We start from the raw sequence: 16374 nt of genomic DNA on the forward strand, positions 1-16374 counted from the left end.
CACAAGCGGCACCGCGCGGGCCCGCCGGGCGGCAGCCTGCGCCCGGGCCCAGCCGCGGCCCTCCGCCTCCCGGGGGGGCGGCCAGACGGACCTCCGACTCTATGGTGAAACGAGGGAGGCGGGGCGCTCTAGGCGGGCGCGCCGTACTCTATGGTGTAATGGGAGGAGCGGCGGGGCACGGCGGGCGGCTCCGGCCCGGCGGTCTCGGCGCGTTCCGCGGGCACGATGTCGCCTCCGAAAGGTGAGGGCGGCGGCGCGGCGCGAGGCGGCGCCGGGCCGCTGGGGGGGGCACCGCGGCTCTCGGGGGGGCGGCACGGCCGGAGAAGGGGCCGGTCCCGCCCCCCCACACTCCCCCAGACGAAGCGCGACCCACGCGCCGCGGCTCGCCCCTGCCTCCCCCGCCCTGGAGGGAGTGGGACTGTCCCCCAGGCCGGGGGCTGCGGCGCCGGGCGCTACCACGGCGGGCGCGGGGGGAGGGGGCTGCGAGGGGGCGCGGGGCCGCGCCGGAGAGAGGCTGTCCCCGCGCTCCCGCTTTCCACCCGCCGCCTGTGGCGGGCCGGGGCCGGGCCGGGCCGGCGGGGGCCTCGTCCGGGAGCGCCGCCGCTCCGGCGTGTGGGAGGCGCCGTCCGCGCTGCCGTCCCCCGGGCCGGCGGGTGCTCCCGGGCCGGGGCTCGCCGGGCCACCCGCGGCGCCTCCGCCTTTAGGGCCGCCCGCGGCCGCCTCCGGAGCGGTGGCGCCGCCGTCGCCGGTTCCCGCTCTGGGAGCGCTGGAGCGTGGCGCAGCGCTCCGGGGGCGCAGCCCGAAGCCGTGCGGCCCAGGTCGGCGCGCAGGGCCGCCCCCGCCCCTCGGCACCCCCCCCTGCGGCGCCGCAGCGCTCGCCGAAGCACCGCCGGGCCCTGGGTGTCCCCTGGGGCGTGTGACGGTGCCAGAGCCCTCGGGCCGGCCAGGTGGGCTTAACCCCCCCGGACGGCGGTGCCCGCGCCGCCGCCAGCTCCCCGCAGAGGGTCCGGCGCGGGCAGCGGGCCTGGTGGCGGTGGGAGGGGGGAGCCCTGGCAGGAGCAGGGCCAGGCGCAGGGGGTGGCCCGCAGCTGTGCCGGGCTGGGTGTGAGGAGGTGCCCGCCGCCCCCGCTGCCTTCGGCGGGCTGCAGGGCGTGCTTCGTGCGCCAGGCTTGGCCTTGGGCTGCCATTTAAGAGAGTCCTGGCAGAGCAGTTAGAGGAGCTGTGGAGATGCGTGGGAGGCACGCGTTTACATCCTGAGACTTTCGGCCTGTCTAGCCCCTTTTGCTAGAAATTGTTTCATTCGCGTGGGATTTACTGAAGCTAATGTGAGAAACTGGGGGAAAGAAAGAGCGGCTTCGTTCAGCTCATTTAAAAAAAAACAACTCTAAGCTGGTCCAGACTTGCCACCAGAAGATGTGGGCACCCCAGCTCCGCTTCCCTTCTGCCCTCGGTGTTGCACTGGGACTGATGCAGACGTGAGCCAGGCTGGAGAAATGTTCAGGCTGAAAGCTAACTACGAAGAGCTTTTTACATAATGCTGGAACTACCTAGTATAGTTACTAAATTCGTTATGTCCTGCTGCATTTGCTTGGTTTACCAAAGTTTGCAAACTGTTGCCAAATGGGGCATTTTTTTTTTTTAAATAGTTATGGATTAGATTTACTTTTAGTTCAGTAGTGCATAGACTTAAAATCTTAATGTGTAAACCCCACGTTGTTAATGTCATTTCTGTCAGCGCTAAAACACCGTTAGAAAATACATTTTGTAAAACTGTAGCAGGTTAATTTTATTTCCTGATTGTTATGTCCTTGGAATCCCACTGCCCCTCCCTGCAGTCCAAACTTAATTTTAAAATGGATTACAGCTTGTAAGTCTCTTGTTAGTCCAAAAACTAATTGGCTCTAGCTTTTAAAAGTGGTTACTGACGTGGGTAAGATTTTTATCTGTAAGGAAGTAGCTAATTTAAATGATTGCAGCAGCAGGAGGTATTAACTGTACCTTGCAGAAATGTTATGCAATAGAAGACATCGCTGGCTTGAAAGAAAAATGAACCAAAACACCGATTGCATTGGATTCAGCAATTCATTTCCGTATTAAATGAACGAAGTTATTACAGAGCTGCCCGGAGCTTATCTGTTCGCTTATTCCCTAATCAGCAGAAGAACATAAACTTATACCAATTAAAGGATGTTTCTTTAGGACATTCAGAACACGACAGATAAGGGCCTGAAAGATGCTGCAGAATGACTAACATCTACCTGTCAGGTGCCACATGTAACAAAGAATAATTTACCAGTTTGAGAAATGGCTCTGTAGACACCACTTGCAGGTTTGCTGATGTCTCATGTTGAGGGTCATGCCTTCATGCAGAGAACTCCTTTTTGGAGTCGTGTGCCTTTCTCTTTACTGGTGCGGATGCAGCCTTAGCCATTCTCTGATGGAAGTGAACGGGTGTGGCCTGGCCACGTCCACCCGATGAAACTCTCAGGCCTTAGAGGAGGGTGGCTGAGTGAAAAACTGCCTTTCACCAGTAGACCTGGGATAGGCAAACTCCCAAGTTATGCAGGATAGTAATTGGTCCAGGTAAAACTGTTACAAGAATTGCTACTGTTGGAGGAGTATAGCAGTGGGGAAGATAGAGGGAATAGCAGAGGATACTCAGTCCTGCATGGTTTAATTTACTTGATTAGCCGTAACCTTAGCGTTTTCTCCAGTGAATAGTTTTTCAGGAAGGCCCTTTGTGTAAGTCCCATCACCATTCTGAGCAAAATTCTTCTTTTATTAACTTAAGTGGAAAATAAGGCTGAAGGAGATGCTACCTTATTTATTCAGATTTGCTAGACTGATTCCCTTCTTTGCTGATAATGGACTTTTCCTCTCTTTTTACTTTCACTAGTCTGCCAACGCTCTTTCTGTCAGACTGCAGTATACTACGTGGAGAGGATCAGCTGCTGTTCCAGTGAGCACTTGCTGTCAGCTAAAGAGCAGGAAAGCACAGAAATACTTTTTGGTTACTATTAGATAAACGTTAGTTTTTCTAGAATGAAGGATGATTATGAGGACATCTTATTTTCAAACGCCTGGAGTTCCTATGCAAGGTTCTTTGAGAAGAGACTTTAAGATTTAACTTAAACTTTTACAGGAAGTATTTCGCAATGTTGTAATTATTGTATGCTGCCACAGTAGTATTTGGTACAGTCCTCCAGCTGGAGGATGCCCTGTTTCAGTTCTTAAATTAACTTGAAGGGCATGCTGAGTCATCACCTTTGTTTTCTTTCAGAAAATGTCAGCTTACTGTTCAAGTTGTACTGTCTCACAGTGATGACCCTGGTTGCTGCATCATACACGGTTGCATTGCGGTACACTAGGACCGTGGAGACAAAACTCTACTTTTCAACAACAGCTGTGTGCATCACTGAAGTTATCAAGTTGTTCTTGAGTGTGGGCATCTTGGCTAAGTAAGTACGGGAATGCTAATCAGTGTTTTGAAAACGAGTCCTTGCTTCTAACCTCAGATTCTCAGATACCGAAGTACAGATACATTTGAGAACGTGGCTGGATAGTCATGCTGTGGAAGAGTCATTTTAGAGCGGGTTAGAGCCTGTGAGTCCTCCTCAACTGAAACTGCTTTGTAAACAGCACAATATTCAGGTGTGTCCTTTCTGCATATTTTCTATTTTTGTGTGCTTTGGAGTCGGTTCAGAACGTCAGCATGGATTATCTACGAAGTTTTGGTCTTTAAAATATTGGTGTAGATGAAAGCTGGACTGTGAGACAACACCTGCTGAGTTATAGAAAACTATAATGTTCCTACTGATAAATTTGCCCAAATTAGACTGTTAGAGACAGTACGTTGTTGTCTCTGTTAAACTGGGGAGTCAATGTTGTGGTCAGAAAATATTAGAGTTTCTGTAATCCTAGACTGCCACTAAGAACTAGAACTTTAGTCCACACGTAAGCGTCGGAAGTGGGGAGGCCATCAGTCTGTGTTTCCTCTCAGCTTCCCTGTGCCACATCCCTCCTTGGAAGAATCTTTATATTCTGGACTTTTCCAAAGCCCCGTTCTTGCCGTTGTGGTAGAATTTGTTCTTCTAGGGTCTCTGCCTATGTCTTCATGACTTTTGGTACATCAGAAGGATACTGTTTTGTGCTAGAGGATCATGAAGTCACATGGCGTACTTCAGATTATTATCAGATCTTTTCTACTTAACATCAAAATGGCATTTTACTTGCTTTAGAAATGAGGCAATAGTTGAATTTGGTAAGGCAGCTGTGGCAAACTGCCTTTTGTTTAACCTTTCATTAGATGTAATGCATTAGAAAACACATGTGTGACCAGTGGCAAATTTTTATTTTTAGGCACTCTGAGCTTCTCACTCTGCCAGCACAGAATGTTGACAGAAGTGTCTCTGCTGACGAGTGGTTGTGCTGTGGTTCTCAGTGTTGTGGCCAGTGTGGATCCTGATCCAGCCTGCTTTCTGGAGACCATAGCAGCCAGCGTGTCTCAACAGTCAGAAACCTGTGGGTGGCATTTGGTAGCCCCACCTGTGTGTATAATTTTTCAAATCTGTTCTTGTGCACCTGGAACCCAGGCTGTTTATAGTATACCAGAGAGGCCTAGTTCAGCAGGGTAAGCAATCTGCCTTTTGTTAAGGTTCAGTAATACTGCGTTCATTAAATGTACGAATGGTCCTTCTGCTTGAAATAAGTAAAAAGGCAATTACTTTTAACTCAGGAGTCTATTATGTTTTTAGAACAGCCCTGCACAGTCAAAAATCCATGATAGCCTATCATCCTCCCTTTGACAGTCAGCAGAGGATGCTTAGAACAGAAGTACAGGCAATAGCGCAAGCATGGGCTGAACTTCCCTTAGCTGGTGACAGAAGCTTATGGATTTCCCAGCCTGGATGCTGTGTGCACGCTGTAGCTGTAGCCCCTAACAATCCTGCCCTCTGTGATATTGTCCAGTTTCTCTTTGAAATGTTAGTCCCTAGTGTATCTGTGAAATTACTTGTGCAATATAATTGCACACTGTGAAAAAGTCCTTTCTCATAAACACTTCAGCAGTTTCACTGTATTCTGCGTCTTGTGTTGACAGACATCATGAATAATCTTTCACCCTTCATTTTTATTTTCATATGTCTACAGATCTGTATTGTGTTTTCATCACTCATTTATTTTCTAAGCCGGGACTCCTAGCCTATTTCTTCTGTGATCATCCTATTATCCATCTCCACAGCACTTCCAGTACTATTACATCCTTTTTGAAACTGGATGCAGAGCTGTGCGCACCATTCAGGTGAACATGCAGTGTCATTAGGCAGAGGGATGAAGGTGCTTTCTGTCTTGGTCTTGTTTCTTTTCCTAAAGATTTGTAACATTCTGCTCATTTCTGAGCACAGCTGAGCCTTGAGCTGGTGCTGTCAGAGGGCTACTCGCATTTTTTCCCAAAGGCCTGTAACTGGTTTGGAGATGGTGGCTCTGTTTTGGGGTTGTCATTTCCTATGATTCTTTCTCATTTATTGACAACTTGAGTTTTTATATGCCAGTTAAAATGGGGTGAATCTCATTCATTGAGCTGTTTGGAGGTTATGATATGTATTCTGATCTGGTCAGCTAGTGGGGTGGTTTTCTCTGTAGTTGAGAGGGATGGGCACCAGCAGACGCTCCTCATCAGGCCGTGCTCGCCTCTTCTTGGAGGGATGTCTCGCTCGCTGGTGGGTCCGGTTGCCTTCCTTTGCTGTCCAGGTAACTGAGCTGTTTCTCAGATGGCGAAAGATCTGATGAATTGTGCTTGGTGTAGTGAGAGACCCTTCAGCAACTATTGAAAGTTTCCTTTTGGATGTGACATAAAATTGAGTATAATCAGCAACATTTGTCAATTTCCTAGTAATCTCAAGTTTTAGATTACTTACAAATAGCTGAACAGCATAAATTCCAGCATAGTTTCCTTCAGCGTCTCCTTTATAACTTCCTCCAGTTTTAAGGTCCTAACCCATCTGTCTCACCCAAGACAAGGTACCTTTGTTGTGTGACAACCAGCTAGAAGATAGAATGCAATCTGTTTTTTCTGTACATTTGGGTGGGTACCTTTTTCTTCCTGAAACAGCCAGCATTGATTACTGCAGTGTACAGGATACTGGACTACGATTCTCACATTGTTCTAGGCTGCAGAATTTTTCTTACACATTCTTACGCTTTGCCTCCGCTGTGTTTACTTTTAAGATTTCTCCTGGAAGGCACATTGAATGGATGAATGCCAAAAGACTGTCTTTCAAAAGGGAAGCTTATGATAGTTTAAGCTGTGTTAATTGTTTACTCAACTGTACTCTCAAATTCCATATTCATTTAAAGTCCAGTTTACCATCTGGTAATTACGTTATCTGCATTTGTAGATGGTGCATAATTACTTAGCAACGGATAGAGAAAAATAGAGCTGATTTGCAGACTCTAGTTTTAACTTCAGCTTCTCTAACAAATGCATGTTTCTGTTGCAGAACTGATTGTTTTTAGTATCTCTCACCTATTCACACCTATGAAGTAAACAGAATGGTTTTTAAGTCAAATCTAGATCGACATCAAGAACACTGAATTCAAGCTGGAATATTTTTTATTTTCTTACTTGATTTTGCAGGGTACATCTTTGGGTACCTTATTTTGCATTATCAGCTGTACTCAGGGGCTTGGTTTAAATTCTTTTTTGTGTAGATTTAAATCTGTCTTCACATGATCTCTGTACTGAATTCAGCTTACAGCTGGAGATTCTTGATAAGTGCATGTTTAGAAAGCACACCCATTGCAAAGATGGACTATTAGATAGTTCATGTTCTTGTTCTCAAAAACTAAAGTGAAAATGGTGCTTACTGGACATCTGTTACTCTTCATTCCTGAAATTCCGTGCTAGAAGTCAAAGTAAACAAACTACTATTACTGCCGTGATTTGACTTTAAACGTGTGATCAGCTAATTCACTGAGCATGGTCTGGAACAGAAGCAGGTATAATTTAAATATTGTTTTCTTGTTTGACAGCACACCTTAGTATTGATGAATGGAAGAAGCCGTTACTATGTGGTATTATTTGACTTCTTATTCTCACAGAGTAGAACTGTATCTGTGCTAATGATATTTTATTTGCAGTTAGACATTTGAGATAGAAGCACCTTAGTCCAGCTACACTTGGGTATTACCAGGATGTCTAGGTTTTCTTGTATAACTTATCTCGCAATGCTGGGCAACATAGTAAATACATTGAGGAATAAGTAAACCAACAATTTTGCCTATAATGTCAATGACTCCTAACATTTTATGCAGTTCTGTGCCTAGTGCGATTAACCACAATGAACTGTAGCATGAACTCTTCCCCTTCCTTGTATTGCAAACTTTGCTTTAAGTGCTACCTGCCTATAGATTTTTCACATCAGTGTCTGACCCTTGCGGCCAGACATGTCTTTTACAAGACACCTATGTGACATGCTTGGTGTCACCAAGTCCGTCCCAGGCAAAGTATCCCCTTAAGTTAGGAAAGAGATTTGCTTGTGACCTCACTTGTACAAGAAGAGCGTGGGAAACCATATTCACCTCTGTTAGGTCACTGTACTGCCCCTGACTCTGGGGTTTTTGTGTGTGTTTTCTGGTACTGGAAAATGACAAAAAAAATCCCTTGCGGCTGCCTGTATAAAGACTGCTCTCGCTACCAGAGAGAGGAGGAGGTATATAGGTATGTGCTTAGGCAGGGAGGAAGGCAAGGGAGGAGAGAAACTTGGACAGAAGGATCGTGAGAGGAAGTGGGTAGAGTCCATAAACCTTTGGAGAGGAAAAGCGTAAGAACCTGAAGCACAGAGTCAGAGGTTGATCAGGAAGGGAAAATACGCTGGAACAAGGTTGTTAATGAATACGCTTGGGGCACAGAGAGATTGCTGATTTTGGTAATTGCTAATAAGAGTTTCGGGCAGGTAGCTGGACATACATTTGTGAAAAAGAGAGAAGTTGGGATACGGTTGACATGTGGGGAACTGGGCTTCTGGAGCACTGAGGAAGATGTGAGCCTTTTGTTCATATGCATGTGTAATGGAAGGGAAAGGAGTGTTGAATTCAAGAGCAATACAGGTTCCAAGTTGAAAGGTACAGGGGAGGGGACAGGAGTGATTTTGGATGTTGGTGTTTGTCAGTGGCCAAGCAAGAGAAGAATGGAAAGGGGGAAACATGAGACTTGGGGAGAGCTGGGAAGGGAACTGGTGGAACCTGAGCAGCAGCAACAAGTAAGCAAGAAATGTCGTTGACGTACAAATTGTAAGGGAAAACTAGCAATGCAGAGCAGCAAGCTGCAAAAGGGGAGAGCAGCGAGAAGCAACACATTCTTCCCCATTGCCTGCCCTTTCACATGCTGTAAGTCCGTGAAGGAGATGCAAGGTGAAAGGGAGCCACCACAAGCCCTGCCAGACCTCTTGTGTGCTGGTGCCAGTCCAGCATCTCTCGCAGCGTAAGTGAGAAGAGGGATGCAGGGCTGGCTGAGGAATGAGAGGTGTTTCCAGCTCAGTAGTGTGCAAGGGTACACTTTTTTTTGGCTGTACTGTGTGGCCCAGTTTAAAGGGGATCTGGAAAATCACAGGCATTTGCCATCACAGACAAATATTAACACAAAAAAAGGGGGGGTGGAGGGAGGGGAGCAACAGCCTTCTGTCGTCCCACTGCCTGTGTACTTAGTGACTTATTCCACCGTTTACAGTGTTCATAGTTGTTTACCTTATCAAACATTAATGCATCTAACCTCCTGATTCCAGAACATCATCTTCACCTTCAGGGGTTTCTACTTGTTGATAACCTCACTGGTTTTTCCCAGTTAATTTTTCTTTAATGAGCAGAAGCTACAACTGATTGTTGAGAACAGTCTTCCCAAAGGATTCATTGATTTTATTTCTGTTTTCAAATATCCATTTAAGAGAGCCCTCAGTTATAGTAATGTATTTTATTTTGCAGAGAAACTGGAAGTCTGGCAAGGTTAATAACATCTTTAAAAGAAAATGTATTCGGCAGTCCTAAAGAATTGCTAAAATTAAGTGTTCCCTCTTTGGTGTATGCTTTCCAAAACAATATGGCATTTGTGGCTCTTAGCAACTTGGATGCGGCAGTCTACCAGGTAATAAATGTTTTTGTCAGTAACTGATCGGTAAATACCTTCCTCTACTGTGTCGTGAGGCATGCATGCTAGGTACCTGTCTGCCTAGCACAGAGTACTCTCTTTAGCCTCAGTGCTAAAAGCCAAGTGGTGCTTTGTTACATTCGCAGTATACACGTTGTTGCAGAGCTCTGGTTTTCTTGAGCTAACCTGCTCACTGCTAGAGTAACTTCAAATTCACTTTGTTGTAATTGGCAGTGGTACAAAACCCCAAGGTTCTGTAGATCAATACATGTAACATTTTATTTGTCGTTCTGTAGTTGAATTCTCTGTTTTATTTTCTTGTTTTGGAGGAGTTTATCAAACCACATCCTCTGTGCTACATTCCCCTCTTCTTTAGGTGACATACCAGTTGAAGATCCCTTGCACAGCCTTGTGTACAGTCCTAATGCTAAACCGTACCCTTAGTAAGTTGCAGTGGTTCTCTGTCTTCATGCTGTGCGGTGGGGTTACCCTTGTTCAGTGGAAGCCTGCTCAGGCTACAAAAGTACAGGTAAGAGTTTACTGTCTGCCTCTTCACAACGCAGGATAAACTGCCTTATACTTTGTGTTTCACTTCCCAGCAGCTGAGGTCAAGGTAGGGTCCCTACATTCCACGCAGTAGCATCTGTTTCCTATTTCCAGCCATTTCGGGTACAATATAGTCACTAGTTTGATCATTCACTTTCACGTTTATTGTATACCAGTTCAGGCAGGCTTGTGGTATTGCTCCAGTCTCATTTGTTGGAATGGCAACTAATTGCTACAATTAGTATAAATTACCAGAGTCACCACAATCAGTCTAATGCACCATCATAGGAATATCTGAGTAATACATTGTTTCCAGCAGTTGGCCCTGGTATCATTGTAATTGTTGGAGCAGAGAGCTTGGAATGGAAACACTTGGCAGAATTAGGAAGGAAGTTCCAATGCCTTGTGGGTGTGGGTATGTCATTTAAACACACCCTTGAGAGGCACTGACCTAATCCTGTTCTAGGAAGAAACAAGTGTCTTCTGTTTCTTAGGTGGTAGCTGCTGCTCAGCGGCGTTAGTTGGGAAGGGCAGGTCGTGCAGCTGGGGAGACTGGCACGGCCAAGCAGATGGTGCCTTTGAGCACTGCAAGGATTGGTGAGAGTACACGTGGAAAACAAAACGCCACACAGCTACACCAGGCTAATCTGAAGGGCAGCTCTAGCTAAGCAAGTACAATTTATACTGTAATGAAATGCTAATAATTTTTCTGTACTCGACGAAGTAGCTCTGGATTTGATTATTGTAAATTACTGCACTGTTGCCTCCTTTTTAAAATAACGGTTGATGTTGCAGGTGGAGCAGAATCCATGGCTAGGGTTTGGAGCAATTGCTGTTGCTGTACTGTGTTCAGGATTTGCAGGTATAGTATTATTTCTGTATGCAGGTCACATCAAAGGAACTGGAGAGCTCAGGATGTTTAAAACAGCATTCTACATTAGTTAACTGTCATCGCTGATTAGAAGACAAAAAAAGGACTGTATCCCCTCTGCCCATAATTACCTTCTACTTGTGGTAATTATGGCAGCTTCATGACATGATTACTGCCATTGTCAAGCGAATAACTAGGAGCATGTACTATTGGTTTTACATGAGGCAGCTTAGAAGGCTGGTTTGCAAATCGAAGCGTCTTTCAAATATTTAGAATAATACTGTAGGGAACATCCATAATGACTCACTCAGTACAATTAATAAATGTACATCAGTTTTATAAAGTTGGCTTTACAGTGAATAGCTCCCTTATGGCGATCACGTGAGATACTTGCCTCTTTTTTTCTTTTCCCTTTTTTTTTTTTTTTTTTAATAAGGGGAACTGAGCTCCTCGCTCAGTTCTTGCACTTGCTCGGCCCTGAAATACACATTGCCATAGTGCTGTAAGTGGTAAATCTAACTGAGATGCAGAGGGAGCAGGAATAAGGCAGAGAGGAAGATGAGTAACAGGAAGCCTAGATAAACGGCATGAAGGAATTTTGGTTTTGTTTGATTTTGTTTTGTTCTACAGCTAGTGTTTCCCCTCAGAGTAGTTTTTCTCTGGCTTCTGCAGAAGGAGACCAGAACTTGAGGACAAGTGAGTTGGTGCTGAGAAATAAGGAAATGCAAATTACTACTTAATTCGAAATTTGGCTCACAGGGATGTATTTCCCTGGCTATAAACTGGATTCTTCTTACCCTCTGTAAGAAAACAAGGTACTGTCACACACTTCTAGTACCATACAGTCCTGCAAGAATAATCTTGTGCTGCGCATACATGCTCATTACTCATGGAAAACATTCTGGTCAGCGGGGGAGGAAAGGAGGGTGGCGTTCTTGCTCGGTGTCTTTTCAGTGAAACGGGCACTCTGAAGCAGAAGTACTAAGTAAGGCTGTGTAGAGCTCAACCAGCTTTTCCTGGAAGGTTATAAATTTACTCATTTCAATAGATGCTTCCAAGCCAAAACACAACATTCACAGTGAAGCCTTTGGGGTCTCCTAAAGCTCTCTGGCTGGTATGTGGGTAGGCAGCTGTACGTACTTGTAAAGGTCTGCAAATTCAGACCATTGAAAGGGCTGATGCAGGCAGCTTTAGGGGATTTGGACACATACGGCTTTCTTCTCCTGCAAAAGGATTGCAGCTTGGGTGTTTCTTCACTGACAGCTGTAGCTTTGAGGCAGCTGGGAGGACAGTGTTTCATCCGTGGAGCTCCTTGTGCCCTTGGGGCTTTACATGTTGAAAACATACATCCTATTCAAACTCCTTTCCTCTTCCTCCTTCCCACACCCACATGAAGGAGTTGTTTTGGCATTACACCTTCAGCTTCTGGACTGACCATGTTAAGTGTTTTATATTATTCCAGCAAAGTCAAAGAAATTAAACGTTTTTGTCTCTCAGAGACGGAAACAAAGTTTTCCTCAAACTGCAGATCCTGTGATAACTTCTAAGTGTCCGAGGCCTCAATAATGCTTATAAAAGCATTGGACAAGTATGTAATGGCAGATCCTTTGCGACTATAAACAGTACTGAAGAGTAATTTTTCCTAAACGGCACCCATTCTTTCCTTCACCTTGTTAGTGGAGTAATTTTTATGCATTTTCCAAAATGTGAAAGCAGTTTCATTGGTTTGCTTACTGTTTTCTTAGTTTATAAAATTTACAAATACGGTTCATACTCAAGCCAAATTTCTGGTGCAGTGATTACATCTGGCTGTGTTCTGTGGGGCTTCTCGGTGGGCAGAAATCTCAAGGTAGCTGACTGTGGGTTCTTTTAAGTGCTGCAGTTGTTAACAATACTAGGGGGTTTTGTTGATATTGTTGTTTAGACTTCAAGAATGTATATTCATATGAGATAATACTGTATTTCCTTGGGGATTTTTATTATTTAAACCCCTGAAATATAAATCTGTTCTCTAATTTATTCACCATAAATATTCAATATACTATATTAAACTTTAAATTGCATTTTTCATGAATAAAAGTGTAGCAAGACTTTCCTTGAAGTTAACTCAGGATTTTCAGGAGCAGCGTGTGCTTAGGGCTTCTAACCTACAGGTCTTTTCTCTGTGCCATCTTTGTCAGTTCCAAGTACTTTTCTCGTATCATATGAAAGATCTTGGGTGACGTTACTCAGCAGTGAACTTTTAAGTCAGGAGGGCTCACACCAGAAGGTCATGGAAGTGGCTGAGCAGATCTGAGTCCTGCAAATTGCTCTCTCTGTTTTGAAATGTGGAGGAGATTCCAGAGACTAGCAGAGCCCTGGTGTGGGAGCAGTGGTTAAAAAGGCAGGTAGTGACGACCTTGTCAAATGTTGGCCTTTTAGCCTGATGTACACCTCCCAAGCAGAATAATGAAAAGGTATTTCAGTAATGCAGAGCATAAAAGTAATGCTCATCAGCGTGGCACTGGCACGGGGAACAAGAGCTTTAGATTAAAGTGAATTCCATTTCCTCAAAACCAGTCTGTAGTTTCAATTAACAGAAGGCATCAGTTTTGATTTGCTTTTGTAATCCACTGAAGCTGTGGTTTCAGAATGTCGCCACTTTGCCAAGTACTTCACAAGCAGGAGGCTTCTGAGGAATTTTCAGTCTCAGTACTGAGGTAATACAGTCCCGCCCCTGTTTTTAATTTTTTACTGCTAAGTATCCCAGTGGAGGGGGGTGGGGGGAGGAAGTTCCCCGTCATACTGAAATACATAAATACTGTCCCAGGGATGAAATACCAGGTGCCAAGGTAAAACGCTTTTTTTTGTGGTGTAGGGTTTGGTTTTTTTTTTCTTTGTGCAGTAGAAACTGCTGGACAGAAGCCTGGCAAATCAAACAGAAATGAGAAGTAGTTTCAGCTGTTGATGAGGTTCATTGTTACAACTGTGAAGATAAATAGAATTAATTTTTGATGTTATGTACCCATTAGAGTGATCCTGTTCTGGAGGACACGTTTAGCAGAATGTGTCATTGGGTCCTCGGCATTGGGAACTTCTGCGAAACTTTGTAGGACAAGATGGTTGCAGTAGTGTTGTCTGCCTTTAAAACACTATGAACCATGAATCATTAAGGACAACACTTCCAACACTTCATCTCACTGAAACCTTTTCCTTTTTTTTTTTTTTAGGAGTTTATTTTGAGAAGGTCTTAAAGAGTTCAGACACTTCCTTGTGGGTGAGAAATATTCAAATGTACTTATCTGGGATTGTGTTGACTTTACTTGGTGTGTACGTGTCAGATGGAGCCCAAGTTCTTGAGAAAGGGTTTTTCTACGGCTATACATACTACGTCTGGTTTGTCATCTGTAAGTATCTTGTGGTTTTTAGGGTCTTGTCACATTGTTTTGCTTTTTTAACTATGATATAACTGATTGCAGGAAGCTACAAATTCAGTCCGACACCATTTTTTTACTGTGTTTTGAGGGATTTTATTTAAAAGATTACTTTTCTTGGAAATTATTCACTTTTCAATTTAAAATTGTGCTGAAACAACAGTCTAAATAAGAGAGCAATGAGTAGATCATCTTTAAATGAGTCTTATCCACTGGATGCCACGTGGACATCCCATTTTGCTGAGCATTGTGTTAAATTGCCCATTAGGATGACCAGACAAGGAGTACAGCAGTGAAGTACAATGCATCATTTCAAGAGTAACTTACTCCACCTTTACTAACAGAAGCATGTTATCTGCTTTCCAGTTCTCGCTAGCGTTGGTGGCCTCTACACTTCGGTGGTTGTTAAGTACACAGATAACATTATGAAAGGCTTTTCTGCAGCAGCGGCCATTGTTCTTTCTACTGTGGCATCAGTCATCCTCTTTGGCCTCCAGATAAGTAAGTGCCTTTCTGCCGTTGATTTGACTGTACACGTGCGCTTCCTTCCTGGCTAGTAGGCTGTGTGCAGTTTGTACCAGAGCGATCATTTATGCCTTCTTCTGGTTTTAACTTCGTCTTCTCCACGATGCCTACGCACCAATGCATCGTCCCTGTTGCGTAATGTAGGGTGCCTGATGACCCTGTGCTTTCACAGGCATGCATGGTTTGGTCTTCAGATGCATCCTACAGCCTCCGACAGAAAGGTTCTTCCCATTTTAAACAGCTTACGACTTTATACAGCTTCATTCATCGATCACTTTCTGATGTGGTTTAGTGGGTGATACAGCTGTTTATCTGAGACTGCTGTTGATAAGTTATCATTTCTTGTTGGTTTCGGTATAGCCAGTGCCGAATTAATTCCTCAGCTATTTCTGCAAGGGCTTTACACATCCCTGTGAAGTTACACCTCCTTCTGTGTTAACTTTTACCTTCCCCAGTTGCGGGGGACACCACCACGTGAGAGTGAGTCAGATAGCAGCTGGGGTCATGCGTAACTGATGTGGTGGAAGTTTTTGAGAGGAAACAGCAGATTGCTTTGGGCTGTTCTGCAACTACAAAGGATATTCTCCCTGATCAAGTCTGTGTCTGATACTGTACTCAGTTGCTCCTGCTCAGTCCTTCACTGTTTAGTTTTGGGTATTTTTTTACTTTCTTATCATAATCCAAAGATGGTATGGTGTAATGGTGGAAAAACTAGCTTTCTGATGAAACTAGAGAGATGGAACTTCAGGAGAGTTTGCATAAGAAGAAAATCATCAGTGTCTGGCTGAAAAAAAGCACCTTAAAGCAAGTGATGAAAAACACAGCTAGTTTTAAAAACTCACTTGAGCAAGGTATGTTCTTGATGGTTGACACAAATCGGACCTGGACTGGTGATCTTTCCGTGAAAGCTTTATGAATAGTGTTTCCTAACCCTGTCTAGATATGGAAAGGCAAACAAAATGTCTTATTACAGGCTACTCTATCACAGACACAGTCTTTACCATTAAGTTTATTGTAACTCAGGCCTGTAGATGGCATGTAGAACTGCAGATGTTTCACACTTGCTTTCCTGACCATCACCGTGTTCTCGGTGATATGAGACTAACTGAAATGGTGTGGGGGTTGTAAATACTCAAGTGTTCTCAGTGACAGAGGATGAGTCTAGATTGCGTGAATTATTAACAACTTCTTGGTCCTGTTTGGTTTTGAGTGATTTTAAATTATGATGGTATCTGAATGGCTGTGTATTATATAGCTTAGTCTTCTGCAGGTTTCTTCTTCTACAGAGGTGTTTATTTAAGCTGTTTTGTCTCCTTTCAGCTGTTACCTTCTCCCTGGGTGCTCTCCTGGTGTGTGTTTCTATTTACCTCTATGGATTACCTCGACAAGACACCACAAAAATCCAGCCATCAGAGACTAAGAGCTCAAAAGAAAGACTTGCTACTGTGTGACACTGTGCATAAAAATGGACAGACAGACAAAATGGACTTTAAAATGAACTGCATTTTTAAAAAAATAGCCTTAAGCTAGTTAGTCATGAAATGATTTAAGTGGGATAGACTAAAAGCAGAAGTTAGTTCTGTTTTACACGTGGAGTTTCCAGTGGCTGATGCAGAGGCTGTGGTATGGCTGAGGAGCTGGATGGGTCTTTTATTGGAGGTGTTTGTCACTCACATCGAACACTGAAGAGTCCCATTGACAAGGAGAGCAGAATGAAGGAACTGAACACTCAGTTGTATATAATGTACATAAATGGGAGGGAAATCAGGTCTTTGTGTATTTGATAAACTGTCTTGCCCTTTGAGGGCAGAAAAGCCCAAACGCTTCATAAAAATCTATTAAAAAGAGCAATTACTGCCTTAATTACTACTACAACTACT

At 44.4% G+C, this 16374-nt stretch overlaps 2 protein-coding genes across 3 annotated transcripts in view; one reads left to right on the forward strand and one right to left on the reverse strand.

Moving 5' to 3' along the window:
• Positions 1–99: 99 nt before the first annotated feature.
• On the forward strand, positions 100–16357 carry SLC35A1 (solute carrier family 35 member A1). The gene is made up of 8 exons (XM_055810332.1): positions 100–241; positions 3281–3458; positions 8977–9136; positions 9516–9668; positions 10481–10547; positions 13766–13942; positions 14336–14470; positions 15815–16357. Exons 1-8 carry the CDS (start codon positions 226–228, stop codon positions 15943–15945), a joined length of 1017 nt encoding a protein of 338 aa, XP_055666307.1. The 5' UTR covers positions 100–225; the 3' UTR covers positions 15946–16357.
• RARS2 (arginyl-tRNA synthetase 2, mitochondrial) overlaps positions 6593–16374 on the reverse strand; it is a 52756-nt gene continuing 42974 nt past the window's right edge. For both annotated transcript variants that reach the window (XM_055810330.1, XM_027785958.2), the window contains one exon: positions 6593–6900. In XM_055810330.1, coding sequence (XP_055666305.1) covers positions 6882–6900 — 19 coding nt within the window. In that variant the 3' untranslated portion in view covers positions 6593–6881. The remainder of the gene's footprint in view (positions 6901–16374) is intronic.

Source organism: Falco peregrinus, chromosome 7 (assembly GCF_023634155.1).
Source record: "Falco peregrinus isolate bFalPer1 chromosome 7, bFalPer1.pri, whole genome shotgun sequence".
Lineage (NCBI taxonomy): Eukaryota > Metazoa > Chordata > Aves > Falconiformes > Falconidae > Falco > Falco peregrinus.

What these genes read in the sequence shown, in the direction of transcription:
- SLC35A1 (XM_055810332.1), top strand. An exon ending in AGTGTGGGCATCTTGGCTAA is followed by an intron (nt 3,459 to 8,976) that starts GTAAGTACGGGA and finishes TTTATTTTGCAG; the next exon opens with AGAAACTGGAAGTCTGGCAA. An exon ending in CCTCTTTGGCCTCCAGATAA is followed by an intron (nt 14,471 to 15,814) that starts GTAAGTGCCTTT and finishes GTCTCCTTTCAG; the next exon opens with CTGTTACCTTCTCCCTGGGT.